General features: G+C 38.2%; 1 protein-coding gene across 1 annotated transcript in view; it reads left to right on the forward strand.

The window, feature by feature from the left end:
• The first annotated feature begins 4,935 nt into the window (after positions 1-4,935).
• The window catches only part of mfsd2b (major facilitator superfamily domain containing 2B), a 28,732-nt gene continuing 19,290 nt past the window's right edge, over positions 4,936-14,377 (forward strand). The window contains exons 1-4 of the mRNA XM_015395031.1: positions 4,936-5,085; positions 6,736-7,076; positions 13,253-13,378; positions 13,463-13,587. Coding sequence (XP_015250517.1) covers positions 6,753-7,076; positions 13,253-13,378; positions 13,463-13,587 — 575 coding nt within the window. The 5' untranslated portion in view covers positions 4,936-5,085; positions 6,736-6,752. The remainder of the gene's footprint in view (positions 5,086-6,735; positions 7,077-13,252; positions 13,379-13,462; positions 13,588-14,377) is intronic.

The following is a 14,377-nucleotide window of genomic DNA, read 5'->3' on the forward strand; positions in this document are numbered from 1 at the left end:
TTCTTTGGCTAGCCTTTGTGTCTGACCATTTATATGTTTTGGTAAGTTCTTATATCCACAATAAAATAACTGATTTTACTTGCTTTTAACTTTTAACCAAAAATCTCCCAACTAATAGCTGCATTATTTGGGGTAATCTAACCACCCCTAACAAAGTGAAGCCTTGGTCTGGGACTATTGTTTTTGTTTTGTTTTGTTTTGTTTTACTTTACCACACAAGCATGTGCTTTGCTCTCCGTCTCCAGACTTTCTGCCTGACCTCAGAAGAACAGCGAACACCATTATCCATCTTCAATATTTAAAGCTCAGTGGTCTGAGTGAGGAGGTTGAGGAAGGCTCATGGCTGTGGAAAAAGAGCTGAACGCTGAAGGTCAAAAGAAAAATCTTAGCGGGCAAAATGTCTGCACCTCTCTATGAACACCGTGCAGTAGAACATGCAGCTTTTCCTCACTGGAACATAGAGACTTTAGGCACTTCTTCCTCTGCAGTAGATACGGTCTGGCTATGGAGTTAAAGAGAAACATTTCCTTTGTGCTACATATTTAATAAGCTTAAGCATGCAGGGAATTACTTTTCCTTCAACTCCCATATTTCCTTTCAGTTTGGTCCTTTTACCCGTGCAGCTGCCAAGCTTTCATTTTGCACATTCCTCTTCACGCATTATCGGAAACATACCCGCTCTGAAGCAGGTCAAATGTCTGACCTTTCTGCTCCGCCGCCTTTGTCGCTGTCAGTGATGTGGTTTTGGAAGAGGGGTTTGCATACTTCTAATTTATAAAGAGGTCTTGGTCCAGCAGCTTCGTGGTGTTTATTGTCACGCTCTGATTAAAGGCTTACAGTGAAGAATAAACATCTGCAGCTGAAGGATCTCCCTAAGAAAGTAGTTTTGGGGGAAATCAAAGGGTTTATAGACCGTAAATCAAATGTAATAAGGCCTTTAAAGCCAATTATATAACACTGTGAGGGACTATATTTTCCTCTTTCAGCAGACAAAGGCTTTTTTGTTTAAGCTAAACCATATCCCATGAAAAAGTAATAAAAAGAACACCTACATTGCTGAGGGTTTATCATGAGGATGGCAGAATGTCAAATAAAATTTAAAAACTAGTTAAAGAACAAAAGACTTTATATTCATTTTACATATGTGGCATCCTGGCGTCTGATTGAGATCTACCAAATCTATGAAATGGGTAATTCTGCAGGGTGGAATTTTAAAGGGGAGCACTAAACACAAAAAGATAAAATCACTTCCCTGTTGTATTTTGAACAAATGCAGTTACTTGCTCTTTTCATGCATCAATTTAGTAACAATTGTTTCTTTGTTGGTTATCCATCATCCTCAGAATCCGCCTAAAAACACATGGAGCAGACTTTACCAAGGGGTATTTTATCTTTTTGTGGTGTCTGGTAAAAATATTCATAAGCCATAATCTTCAGGGATGACCTTTGGCCAAATGGGCAGTTGCCCAGGGTGCCAGCTGCTTAAGGGGGCACTGCTGCAATAAAAAAAAGACACTTTCAACAGAAATAATAAAAGAAAAAAAAAAAAAGGAATTTTCTGTACTGAAACTAATAATAAAAAATATTTGATAATATGAAATTATTTGACGGGCTATAATTAACTGACCAACAAAATTTATAAAAATGTTTCTATATAAATTTACATATTTATGCTAAACTTTGTTCATGGTCCTTAAGCTAAAGCTGAGCTAAACGCGTCCAAATTGGATGTTATGTAAGTTTTGCCAGTCTTCCACATAAACTGCTGTGATCTGATTGCTTTTTTTGCCTGATTTTTTCATAAGTTGTATACATTGAAGCTGGACAGCACACCAAGGAGAGGCCAGGTCGAATATGAAATGAATGATTTCACCAACTCAGTATCTTCTTTTCTAAATCACACCCATTTCCATGTGTAGTTTGCATCATCTTTATTCCCAAACAGCCCATTTATTTTTATAACTTCTAACTGTGAGTTTAATAAATGTGCAGGGAGTTTCTATGATTTTTCTGTCCATATGAATTTTCTTTAGTATCTACATTCAAGAAATATGGATAAAACTGTAAAACAAATTGAAAGAACTGCATGCTCAGAAGGGAGCTGTACACCTATTATGTTATAAATTATTTTGCAAAATAATTAGATTCTCTTGTTTTAGTGTTTAGTGTTGTCCCGTGTTGACTATTCTGAAGAAAAAAATGGGCAGATTAAATGATTAAACTGTGTTTTTAATCCTTACATGAACTAAATGTTGTTTAGTAAGAACTGCTCTGTTATTGTCTGGGTATTAAATATAGAACATTTTTCAGCATTGCTCCTGTTTCGTGTTGAGGGTCTGACCTTCTTATGCTAGCATATTAAAAAAAGCAAAGTTACATAATAACCCTACTATAACTGCTGCGTAACTTCATAGGTGTTCTCAAGCTTCATTATTTCAAATAAATTACTGTTAATGCTGAATATTGATCCAATGATCTGTGCTGGAAGTTTTGTTTGCAATTCAGCAACCGATAAATCTCTTCTTCTGTTCTGGATGGATGCACTGAGGAAAAATTTGCCCGCAGATAGTTGCCCTGAATTGTAATGTCTAATGTGACTGTAAAATTGCTAAAACTTTCATCTGTAGTCTTAATCTCCCCTGGAAATCCTTCTGCAGGAACCTTTGATCATATTTTGTTACATTCCAAACAACATTTTAAATGCTTTTTTATGAAAAAGACCAACACAAGGTAGCACTGAATTCTGAAGTTGAAGGAGCATCATATATTTTCCAAAAACTCTGGACTACATTTAAATTCCCTCCTTGTGGGTCTACACCTTTTAAAGCCTTAATTTACTGTGTTTATAGCTGCAATTCCTGGGCAGCATATCTTTACCTTTTCTGGAGACTGGTAATTTTGTAATTTTCTACCTTAAAAATGTGTAGGCTCAATGCATTCACCTCCAACAATGGCATGTAATAATGTATTAATGAGCGCTGAAACCTTTGTGCACTCAGTGGATAACACTTTCAAATATAGATAACGAAAATCCCCCAATTAGACCTTTGCCTGTTTCACCAATTTCATTGTCATGTCAACTAATTCTCCATGTCAGAGCTCAGAACAGAGGACCCAGTATTCAGACAGACAGACAGTAGGATTAAAAAAAAAGGTTTATTAAAAATCGTCTGATCTGCAGTGAACAGCTAGGGCATCTAAGTCAGGAACCTCTGCATGAAGAAAACAAAGGTTAGTGACCACGTTAATCTGACAGAGGAAGATTATGAACATGTGAGTCTCTAACCTTGTCTTAATGTTCAGTCTGCACCCAGAGGACGAGGTAGATTCCAGCCAGTTGGCTCCCAACAAGATGTGGCAAACTCTGCCCAGAGAGTCCCAGACATTGAAGCCCCAGAGGCCGGGGAACAGGCAGGAGCTCAGATCCATGCAGACAAAGGAAGGTCGGGTAATCCAGAGGGTGAAGCCAAAGCCGACGTCGAGGAGGTTCACAGGAGTCCGGGCCAGAAGATCAGAGATCTGAAGAGTTACCAGAAGGAAATCCAGAACGGTGTCAGGAATCAGTTCCAGGTTCAGTAAACTGGCAGAATCCAGCAGGAGTTCGAAGACAAGGTCAGGCAGCTAGACCAGAACATGAAAAAACATTCCCAGAGGTCCACAGGCAGAATGGGTCAGGATTAGGCAATCAAAAACAATAATACAGACTAGAAGATTCACCAAGGGTTGGAATAATAATTGGAATAAGTTCAGAAAAGCAAGGCGGTTGAAATCTTTCATTTTATCAAGAGAATTGCCGGTACATTTAAGGTGAGAGTTCAGCTAACTTTCATGTTTTGTTGTGAAATGTGGGAAAAATCTACTTTTGGAGTTGGCTTTTTAATTAGAGATTTAATGTTATTTAAATTTGATGTTAATGTAAATAGTTGCTGCTAATTGAAATAACAGTGTATTTTCTGTACAATGGCAATAAAGCCTGAATAAATTCTTATTTAATATTAAAGCTGAGTTATAGTTAATTAGGAACTGGAACTGTCATTGAGTGGATTAGTGGTTGGTGACCACAGCCTTTGATCCTTGGAGCAACCGTAAAGGATGGAGGTTCAAAACTCCCACTGTCTCCATAACAAAAAAAAGATAAGGTAAAATTCTAGATAAACAATCTCCCCTCTAAGTTACAATAATTCTGGATGATTTTTAAGCCAGAATATTAAGATTTGTGGATAAATTATGACTTTTTCTAAGTCACCATCACATAAATTGAAGAAAAACAATATTTCAAGTTTCAATAACATATAATTCATAGTTTGATAAAAATTCAAATCAAAAAGTAAATGATGAAGTCAATTAAAAAATATGCAGAATCCTTTTGGGTTTTGCCATCTTTTCTGTTTTAACACTGGTCCTTGTTTAATTTTTGTCACTCAAGAAATGATTTGCTTTAAAATACATGTGTCTAAGCTGAAATGTACTGTATGAATTCACCTATTAGAGCTTTTAATACATTGTTTTAGGTATTTAGTGTATGTAAACATCTGGATTTGTACCCTATATGTAAAAAAAATGAAATAAAAAACGTCCAATTATTCTAGTATTAAGTCTGAGCTAAACTTAAAAGGTTTAGGCTGATTTAATGTCAGACAGCGAGAAAAAGGTTATCTGTCTTTGTCTCTAAACATCTGGTTTCATCTGTAGGGATTAAACTCCAAACAAACTGGAGCTCAGATTAAAAGATGTAGTTCTTTTTCTGCCTCACAAAAACAATAAAAACAGCGGGGGGCGGGGGGAGTGATGACATGGAACCACAATAACAGAAAAAAAAAAAACTGCTGCTGGAGTTTAATCATCCCATAATCCCCTCAGCCGCGCGCGCACACGAGCGCAAGCACGTGTGGTACAGCATCACCGCCGCCGCGCGGCGCAGCTCCGCCACTGGAAGGAAGCAGGATTGGAGCGGCGCAGATCGTCTCCATCCTCCGCAGTCTCCTCCTCATCTTGCCCGTCGGATTGACTCACAGATCGGAGAGAGGACCAGACTGCAAACCCTAAACGCGACGGCGGCTGCGGCTGCTGTTTTCCCAGCCTGAGGTAAGATGAAGCTGCTGCTTCCTGCATCCTTCTCTGTTGTTATATCAGCTGCTCACAGGAGGGATGCATTGAGTTGTAGGGAAGATGCATGGGACATTGTGGGATTTCAGCTCCTGGATGTCCTACATGCATGTCATCTAGGGTAAATAAATGGCAATAAATCGCATTTGCATTTGTTTTTTATTTACAATTCGGAATTTAGAGCTAATCCACATGGTTCATAACTCAGGGTGTCATGTAAGGAGGGGTGGACTTGCAATAAAAACAACCTCTAAATGCAGAAATGCTTCTGCATCAGGACCACTTTACATTGAATCAGGTGTATAAAGTTTGATTCTTCTGCTATCAGTTGAGATAAAAATACACCTTTCATGCTGTAAAAGCCTTTTGTTGTCAAAACCAGTCCAGTAAAGGTTAGTTTGCCTTTTAAAAGGTTTGACAAAATCTCACCTCCTTTTGTTCTTGGTAACTGATGGACATTTTTGTCTAGTTGTGGCTGAAAACCCAAATATAGATCTTATACTGCAAAACAATCTAGAAATAAGTAAAGTTTTCTTAAATTAGGTGTATTAAATCTCGATTTGAGCTGCTAAATAAGATGATTTGCCAATAGAATGATATTTTTATTCTTAAAATACACTGAAAAAAATAATGTAACCACTTTTGGCATTTACTTCATATCATATTTAGTTACTATTTTACTTTAACACAACTGTTTTGTGTCCTACCATGCTAACATGAAACAATTGTGTTGAAGTAACTAAATATAATAAAGTAAATGCCAAAAAGGGTTACATTATTTTTCAGTGTAAGATGATTAGATAACATGCTCTTGAAATAAGAAAATACAATAATTTTATTCCTATTTTAAACGTAAACTTTCTTTTTTCGTTGGCAAAATGTCTCACCTCCTCAGTTCAAGATAAAATGCACTTATTTTAAGAAAAAAATGACTTATTGTTTAGCAGTTTATTAATAGATATGTAAGTATGAAATTCAAATATATTGGTATTATTTATGATAATGAGGACAGGGAGAAGAAAAGGTGCAGTCTTTAGTCTGGATGTGGAAATGAGTGTGCAGCAAAAGCTCGACTACAGCCACAGTTTGTTTCTAAACTAAGGTAACATTTAAAATTCGCTTTTTTAAAAAGACCTTAACTCAAGAAGGTCCTCAAGTTTTTGTTTCATAACAAGCCCCTCCTTTGGCATCTTTCAAGCATTGGAAATTGTCTTCCTCATTTTTTTTTCTGGCCAAATAAACATTTTGTAAAAATAAATTGTTTTTTGTTTTCCATCCCTATTGAGATGCCACCCTGGGTGGTTAGCCACATGTTTAATAGTTATAAACAGCAGTGTTTCTGGTGTAACTGGTTGGAAAAGGGGAGTGTTGGAGGAGAGGAAGGGGCTCTCCCAATTAATGCAAGCATTTCTACCGACTATCCATGTCTTAAAGGTTTTGTTCAGTTCAGTATGTCAGTGAGCCTCTCCTTCAGTTGGCAATTATCATTGTCGCTGCAGCTAAATGTGTGCGTACATGCCTGCATTCCTGAGTTGGACCGTTTTACTGCATACCTGTGCGTCTTTTAGAGCAGGTGAGCCTTTTCATGTATCTCCTTTTCCTCGCCCTCCCCTGCTGGCTTCGTTCCAGAACACAACAGAGAGCGGATGGCGATGGAAAGCGGCAGAGTTGTCAGAGAGGGGCAGGAGGAGCTCCCAGCCTCCAGAGTCATCGCTCACTCATATGTGCGCAGCCACAGCCACATCCATTTCCAGCCCCTGACACGCACCTCCCAGTGGCAGGCCACTCTGGATCACACCAGGAGTCACACTCATCACTTCATCACTCCGTCGCACACACAGCAGCAAAGGTTCAGCTGTCGCCTCACACACAATCTCTCGACCATGACCAAAGGGGAGAGGGGAGGGCAGGGCTCTCCGGGGAAATTCACCAAGCCCACTGAACCCTTGTTTCCAAAAACTCCTCATCAGGTAAGAATGTCTGTTTATTTTTGGTTTTTTAAAGCTGCTGCTGTAACAGAGAAGCTGTGACTCTTCTTTAAACATCTGGATGTAATCTCTCTGGGTTCGCCTGTGACTGACTTGATTAGATGGCGAGTCAAACGTGTGATGCGTGTAGCTGCTTATCTGTGTGTGATTAATCAGCTTTATTGTTTTCCTTTGCACTGTAATCCCCCCCAGATAAAGAAGTCAATGCCTGCAAGCTGATTTTATTCAATTGAGAAAATCTGTTCCGATTTGCCAGAAGACCTGCAGGAAGATTGCTTTCTTTGTAATGGATCTGGCTATGTCAGTTGATCACCAAGAAACAAGGCAGTTAAAGAGGCAGAAATTGATAGAATCACAGTAGATCTCCTGGGTTTTCTTCTCTGTTTAATTTTAGTTAAATTAAATATCAGGTCATGCTTGCATGGTCCAGAAGCTGTGGTGTATATTGCACTATAAAAACCTTTTATTACCATTTCCTGAGATTACTATTTAGCAAAAAGTTTAATATAATGAGAGTCTGACTTGTAACTAGTTATATTTTCTCAGTTACTTTAAATTGAGTAACATTTTGATAAACATTTACTTTTAGGAGCAGTTTTACTGTACTGTACTTCTTAATTTTAAGTCATATTCTTATAAAGTATCACTACTCCCCTTTAAGCAAAGCCTCTGACTACTCTGTTGGCTGTGAGCAACTTAAAGGTCAGAGGATTATAAAGGAAACAGCCGATATTTTCAGTAGAAGTTCTTTAGCCTGTGCTAAAACACATACAGTTCTCAGTGTAAGGATTGGTTTCTTTAAATGGATTTGGAAAAGTGTTTTTTATTATTAAATGTGTTATTTTGTAATATTGTTAGTTATTTGTTCTTATTTTATGTATTTCAGTCTAAAAAATACACAACAAATCATCTGTCTCACAATATAATTTCTAAATATTAAATCAGATATCATGATCCAACGATTAGTCGATACTTGACTTAACTTTTCATTTAATACATTTTACTCTTCTAATTAATTTGTCTTGTATTACTATTTTTTTTTTTTAAGTTTACTTAAGTAAAACAAATATTTAGGTTGTGCTACATTTCTTTGGGTACTCTACCCACCTCTGAATTAATATTGGTTCAGTTTAACCTTAAACGCGTTTCTGAGAAAACTTCTGGAGTGTTTAGTTTTTTTCCTGCTGTGTAGAAGAAGGAAGCTGGGCATTGCAGGTCAGCTGGCTGAAAGAAGGCTCCTTTTTAACGAGATGTCAGAGAAATATGCTGTATAGATTTTCTGTATGGAGCAACGCAGCACCCAACTTCCCTCACTTGTAGCTGCACACTACCTGTCAGCTTCCTGAAAGGACTAAATTTAGGAAAGTCTATTTTTCTCCGGTTGCATTGGCTGTAGAGAAATCCAGCACAACCCGTCTGCATTCCACTGCCACACACTGCAGATCAGCTGGCTGAAAGAATTGCCTCCCCCCCAACTTTTTCTGAGAGCTTGCTGAAACAAGGCTACTTTCAAAGAGATGTCAACAAACCAGCGAGTCTAAATGTTTCCCTTTTTTATGAAAGTGTTGGTAACAAAGTGCTGCTGCCTCTCTTTCTCATGGCTGTTTGGGAGGATTTCATGATAGTCACTGCGTGGGAAATAAGGATGAGCCATCAGTCTCACCGTTATTAGATGAAAATATGTCTAAAATGCAATACACCCAAAGTTATTCAATCTGCTCTCTGCAATTCAATAAAATTCTTTTAAGGTTACGTGTATTTTAGATGCTATTTATTTTGTATTTTTAAGTGGGTGTTTGTAGAACAAAAAGTACTTCCACTGGAAGGTCATAGATAGCTTCAATATGTAAAAATACTTAAGAGAGGAAGAAAATGACTGCCGCTTTCTGTCTTAAACAAAAACAAGTTAAAAAATGTGGAGTTTATTGATTTTTATTGATACTCTGTCAGTTTCACTGGGAGAATGTCATACATGTCCGCAAACATGCCTATAGGAGACGTCATGTCCCCTTATGTGCTAGATGCTGCCGTTGGAGAGCACTGTTTATGGTTTCGCACTAGTCACTCATCTCCTGCACCAACTACTCAGAGTTTTCAGTGAAGCAACCATTACCTCACGCTAAATAACCAGTTCTGCAACTGTCTCACCTTTGCCAAGCTTCTGTCTGTTATTCAGTTTGTCACTTTTGAGCAAATACTTTGAAAATGAGTCACTGTCAAGTTACTTTCTCAGAGGATTAAAGAACTTTATGAATGCAAAGGCTATTGTTGGACGCTGTGGGTGGTGTTAAAGTCAATAAAAAAAGCATGCTTAAACTGTACATATTTATGAGGATTTTAATTTAAATCAGCAGCCATGACTGTTAGATAAACAAATTATAGAGAATTTTTATTGATCTTATTAAAAATTAAGGGTTTAAATCTGCTGCTTTAAATGTAAAAGGGAAAAAAGGATTTGAATTTTCCTCTAAAAATAGACCACAGAATCACTTCACTGATGAGAAATTCTCATTCATTTTTTATGCACATCCCATTTAGCTTATTTATTTGACTTATCTACTTTGGTCTAGACTCATTATTTGTGATTCCAGACTAAAAAGTAAAGGGTTGCTTTGTTTTCCCCTAAACACTGTTGGTTTTCAGCTTCTGGGAGCAACAGCTGACAGTTTCTGACCACTGCTTTGTGCTCAGGTGTCTAAATAGGTCATATGTTGCATGGACTTCTTGTTTTACCAGCTTTTAATCATTTGGTTTTATTCAAATAAATGTCAAACAAATAAAAAAAAAGCTAATCTCATATTATATCCTACACTTTTTCTCAAAACTTTCGAAGATTCATACCAAACATAGAGCACCTGGAGAAGTAGGTTGATTTGTTTTGGAGGATTTAATCTAGATGACTATCTTTGCGTCTCTCAGCAGGTTCCCTTTTCCTGCTGAAGAACGACATTCCCAAAGCATGACACTACCACCACCATGTTTCACCATGCTCTTTTTTTAAGTGGCTTTCTGCACATTACAATTTCCTTTATGTTATTTTCACTCCTTCATGAAGATCAGATTTGCAAAATGAACGACTAACAACTGTGCTGTCCAACCTCAGCTTTAGTCACTGCAGGTTCTCCATAGTTATCATCGCTGCTTCTTTTAAAAACTTTTCTCTAAGCAGGCCTGTCAGTGTAGGTGGATCGCCATGTATCCGTAGATGTGCAGCTGCTCTGTTTTGTTTCCTTTTTTTTTTTAGGATTGATTGAACAGTTCAAAGCTTGGCACATTGCTTTAAACCTCCTTAGAACTTCCTGATGTTCATGATGCTGTTTGTTCACTAACTTCTGTAACATCTGAATCCTCCATAAAACTGCTGGATTAATAGATTCCAAGTTTTATTCTCAGATTAGATGAATCCTGAAGGCAGCTGCTTGCGTTCAGTTTCATCTAGAGGTGTCGAAATGAAGGAGGCATAGTGCCAATGCTCACAATGTCAGTTTCTATTTCCTAAAACTTGAGAACAGCATAATCTTTTGTCCTTTCACCGACTGGATGTGAAACCTGTCTGCATCGCTGCATTGCTTTCTTGTAAAATATGATCTACGAAAAACGTAATTAGTGTCGAGGAAGTTAACACTGCAAATTCCCCATGTATGACCCTCTGTTGTGATTGGCCACGATAGCAGAGGCACTCAGGAGAGGAAGAAATGACTTTCATCAGTGTAGTAGGGCTTCTCATAACTTTTCACAGTTGTAACCATTACCCGTAATCAGGAGACAGCCTGAAGCTGCTGGACTCTTTTAAATGAGATCTGTGGTGTTGTGACCCCTTCAAATTTAAAACCCTCAACAAAAATCCTTAAATCCACGAGACGTGATTGTTCAAGTCCCCTTTTTCTTCTTATCCTTTCTTTAATTATCAGTCATCATTTAAACGGTGTAGAAGATTAATCAGCTTCAGAGATTACGCCTCTCTGTCCTTCCCCCTTTGCTTGTGCAGAGTAAAATCCTAAAGATGCCCCCCTGCTTCTCTGTATCTGCATACAGCAGGCTTTGAATGAGCATCAAGACAACAGCAGAGAGGAAATCCTGTTTACAGTCTTTGATGATGAGAAGTGGGTAATGAGACATGGAGGGTAAGAGATCGGTGGGAAAAAAGGAAAAACTGTTTAGAGACATGCAGGGAGAGCATTTCTGCACATCATCAGTTAAGCTCTCTCCCTCCAGACGCCCGAGGCTTTGATTTTTTTTTTCCCTCTCCAATTAAGGATAATTGCAGTGAGAGTTGAAGAAGGGAGAGTTTTGAAGTCGGAACCATGGCGCAGCCTTTACTTACCTCTGACCCGCTTGTCTTATGATTGAATAATTACACACCTCCCTCCTGGTAATTGTCGTCCTCCAGCCCCTCCGTATTTTGAAGGGGGCGAACGGAGGAGGAAGAGAAAACCTGAGCTGGATAATAACAGTGCGCCGGTCGTGGCTGTGGTCGCTTTGGTGATTTCCGTCTTTCATTTAACTCTGAAGAGAGTAGCTGTCAGCCAAGCGTTGCCACTGAATGTGGATTGAAGCTATTTTGTGAGCAACACCAGAGGTTCTATATAAAGGGGCTGATATGTGGCCTCTGAGACAGTAGCAAAATGCTACTCAGACCAGACTGGGATGTCTTAGCTTCTTCAAGTCTGGAGATGAAAGCTTCGCCTTGGTACACAAATGCCCCAAAACACACACACGCACACACAAGGTGAAATGCCTAATGGTTTTAGCAGGGCTCTGGAAAGGAAACAAAGCCACGAATGGGTTTAGTGGGATTCTCCGGCTCCTCCATAGGAACCAACGTCTGCACCAGTGGACCACAGCACTGACAGCCAGCAGGGGTCTATTCCTATCCAACCCACACACATGGAAACTTATGAATGAAGATCTGTCCTACCTGGAAGGTTCAACTATTTAGGGGGATATATCCCTGGTGTCTGAAAAAAATAAGGGAAGTAAACTCCATGTGATGCAAACATACATTACTGTAAAATCCATGAATCTGTCATTGCAGCATGAGGAGGCTCTTTTTAAGAAATCTATATTTGAAAACCTCACAGAGTTGACTTTTATTGTCTCCCTTGTACTGTCAGACACACCTACACATGGGTGTGTGTGTTTGCATGCTTGGGAATAGAAGCTACTTCTACAGAATGTGTAATTTGAATGTGCACAGTCATATCCTGAACACAGAATCAGCCGTGCTCAGAGCCTCTCAAACTTTCAACTATTGCTTTAATTTTAAAATGAAACCTTCTGTATTTGTTTCTAATTTTTTCTAAAAAAAAAAAAAAAAATGTTTATGCAAAATTGTGATCAGGTAGGGAATGATTTGAGGCTTTTATCAGATGAGACCAAAACTAAATATTTTACATTAGATTGTAAAGAAACATGGACGGCAGAATATCCCATCATCCCAATAGTAAAACATGGTGGGGGCAGCATTGTGGTGTGGGAGGCTAGTAGGGTTCTTGCCAGTAGGGCTGCAACTAATGATTTTTTTGCAAATCGATTAATCTGAACATAATTTTCTTTATTAATCGATTAATAATTGGATAGCAAAAGGTTCCTCAAAGAAGTTTTTTTACAGAATAAAACCAGGTGGAACTCAGACTTTTCCACTTGAGGAGTTCTGGATAGAGAATCTTGACAGACAAAAAAGTTTTTTTCCATCTTAAATTCAAAATGTTTATATATATTTTTTACAATTTTGGTATAATTACTGCTCTAAGCTGGTTGCCCTATCAGCTAAAGGCATGTTTCAGAGTTATTTGATTACTAAATTAGTTCAAGATTATTCCAATAATCGATTAATCACGATGAATCTGACTAATTGTTTCAGCCCTAAACTATAGTAATAGGAGGTTTTAGAAAGTGTTTATCTCTAATGGGCTGGATACAAATGCATGCCACACTTTTCAGATTTTTATTTTAAAAAAAATTATTCATTATTCTTATTACACCTTAGAATTGATATGTCAGTGTACCATGACAGTTAGTATCCTGTTTGCGTCTTTTTTATATGCTCCTCTTTTGATAATTTGAGTTTTAATCCAGATCTAATCAGCACTCTACACAGATACGCAGTTAAAGCTAAACTCAGATGTCATCATTTCCCATCTTTCCTGTGTTTGCAGACAAACCTGAACCAGAAGTTATCCATATGCAACAAATTATGTTTTGCAATTGGTGCCGCTCCTAAGGAGGTGGCTTCCAGTGCTTCAGCCTTCTTCCTGCAAATCTACCTGCTTGATGTTGCTCAGGTAAACTCTATGCATGTCCACAGGTGTAAGCTGTTAGCTGATTGGGGATTTGCCGTCTTTAACTGCGTTCTTTATCTGTTCCAGATCAACGCCTTCCAGGCCTCCTTGGTACTGTTCATCGGGAGAGTGTGGGGTGCGGTCACAGACCCCATCATTGGGTTCCTCATCACAAAGAGCAGCTGGACCAAGATTGGCAGACTCATGCCCTGGTGAGCACTGTTATTGCTTTATTTGTTTTCTAGCCTCACTGAAGGATGAAATAAGAATATTTATTGATGATGAATCCTTAAACATTGGCTGAGGTGATTTCTCCCAGCGCTGTTATTCCTATATAACCAGGCCTGAGTGAACAACCTTCATTTGTTGATGAATTATGAAAGATGTTTTGTTTTGCTCCCTCGCTCTTCCATATAATTATGGTCTCCGCATGATGCTGATGTTTATGCTGAATCTAGACGAAAATGAGCCCTGTGCTCCACTGCTGGAGGATTTAAAACTCACACCTGAGGACTGCAGGTGAACAGCCGTCGGGAAGCGTTGCTTTTGACTTCCTAACCGATGGCTAAGACTGTTTGCTTTAAGGGCGTGGGTGGCTTTTTGTTCTCCTTTGATGCAGGGCAGTGTTCTAAGAGGTTCATCCACATTCCTTTTCACACCACTTTCCTTTTTTCCCCGTTAACGACCTGTACATGCCTGTTATTTCAACATTATTTCAGTAATTAAGGGCAAACAATATCTACTTTCATGCCCTTAAAAATGTGTTAAACACACAAAATTATTCAGCCTATGCTTTAACATGAAGTAATACTTGTTACAATTATACTCCAAGTAAACTATAAAATATTTAATATACTTTAAATAAAACATGGTTGTCAGATTACAAACTGTATATATAAAAAAAAGCTGTTAAAATGATTTACTTTCACCATAAATTACCTATATGCCTGAGAAAATAATAGCTTTTATTTTTACTTTTCCTTAAAGGCCTTTTTCACAATC

This window comes from Cyprinodon variegatus, unplaced genomic scaffold (genome assembly GCF_000732505.1).
Source record: "Cyprinodon variegatus isolate N-32 unplaced genomic scaffold, C_variegatus-1.0 Scaffold25, whole genome shotgun sequence".
Lineage (NCBI taxonomy): Eukaryota > Metazoa > Chordata > Actinopteri > Cyprinodontiformes > Cyprinodontidae > Cyprinodon > Cyprinodon variegatus.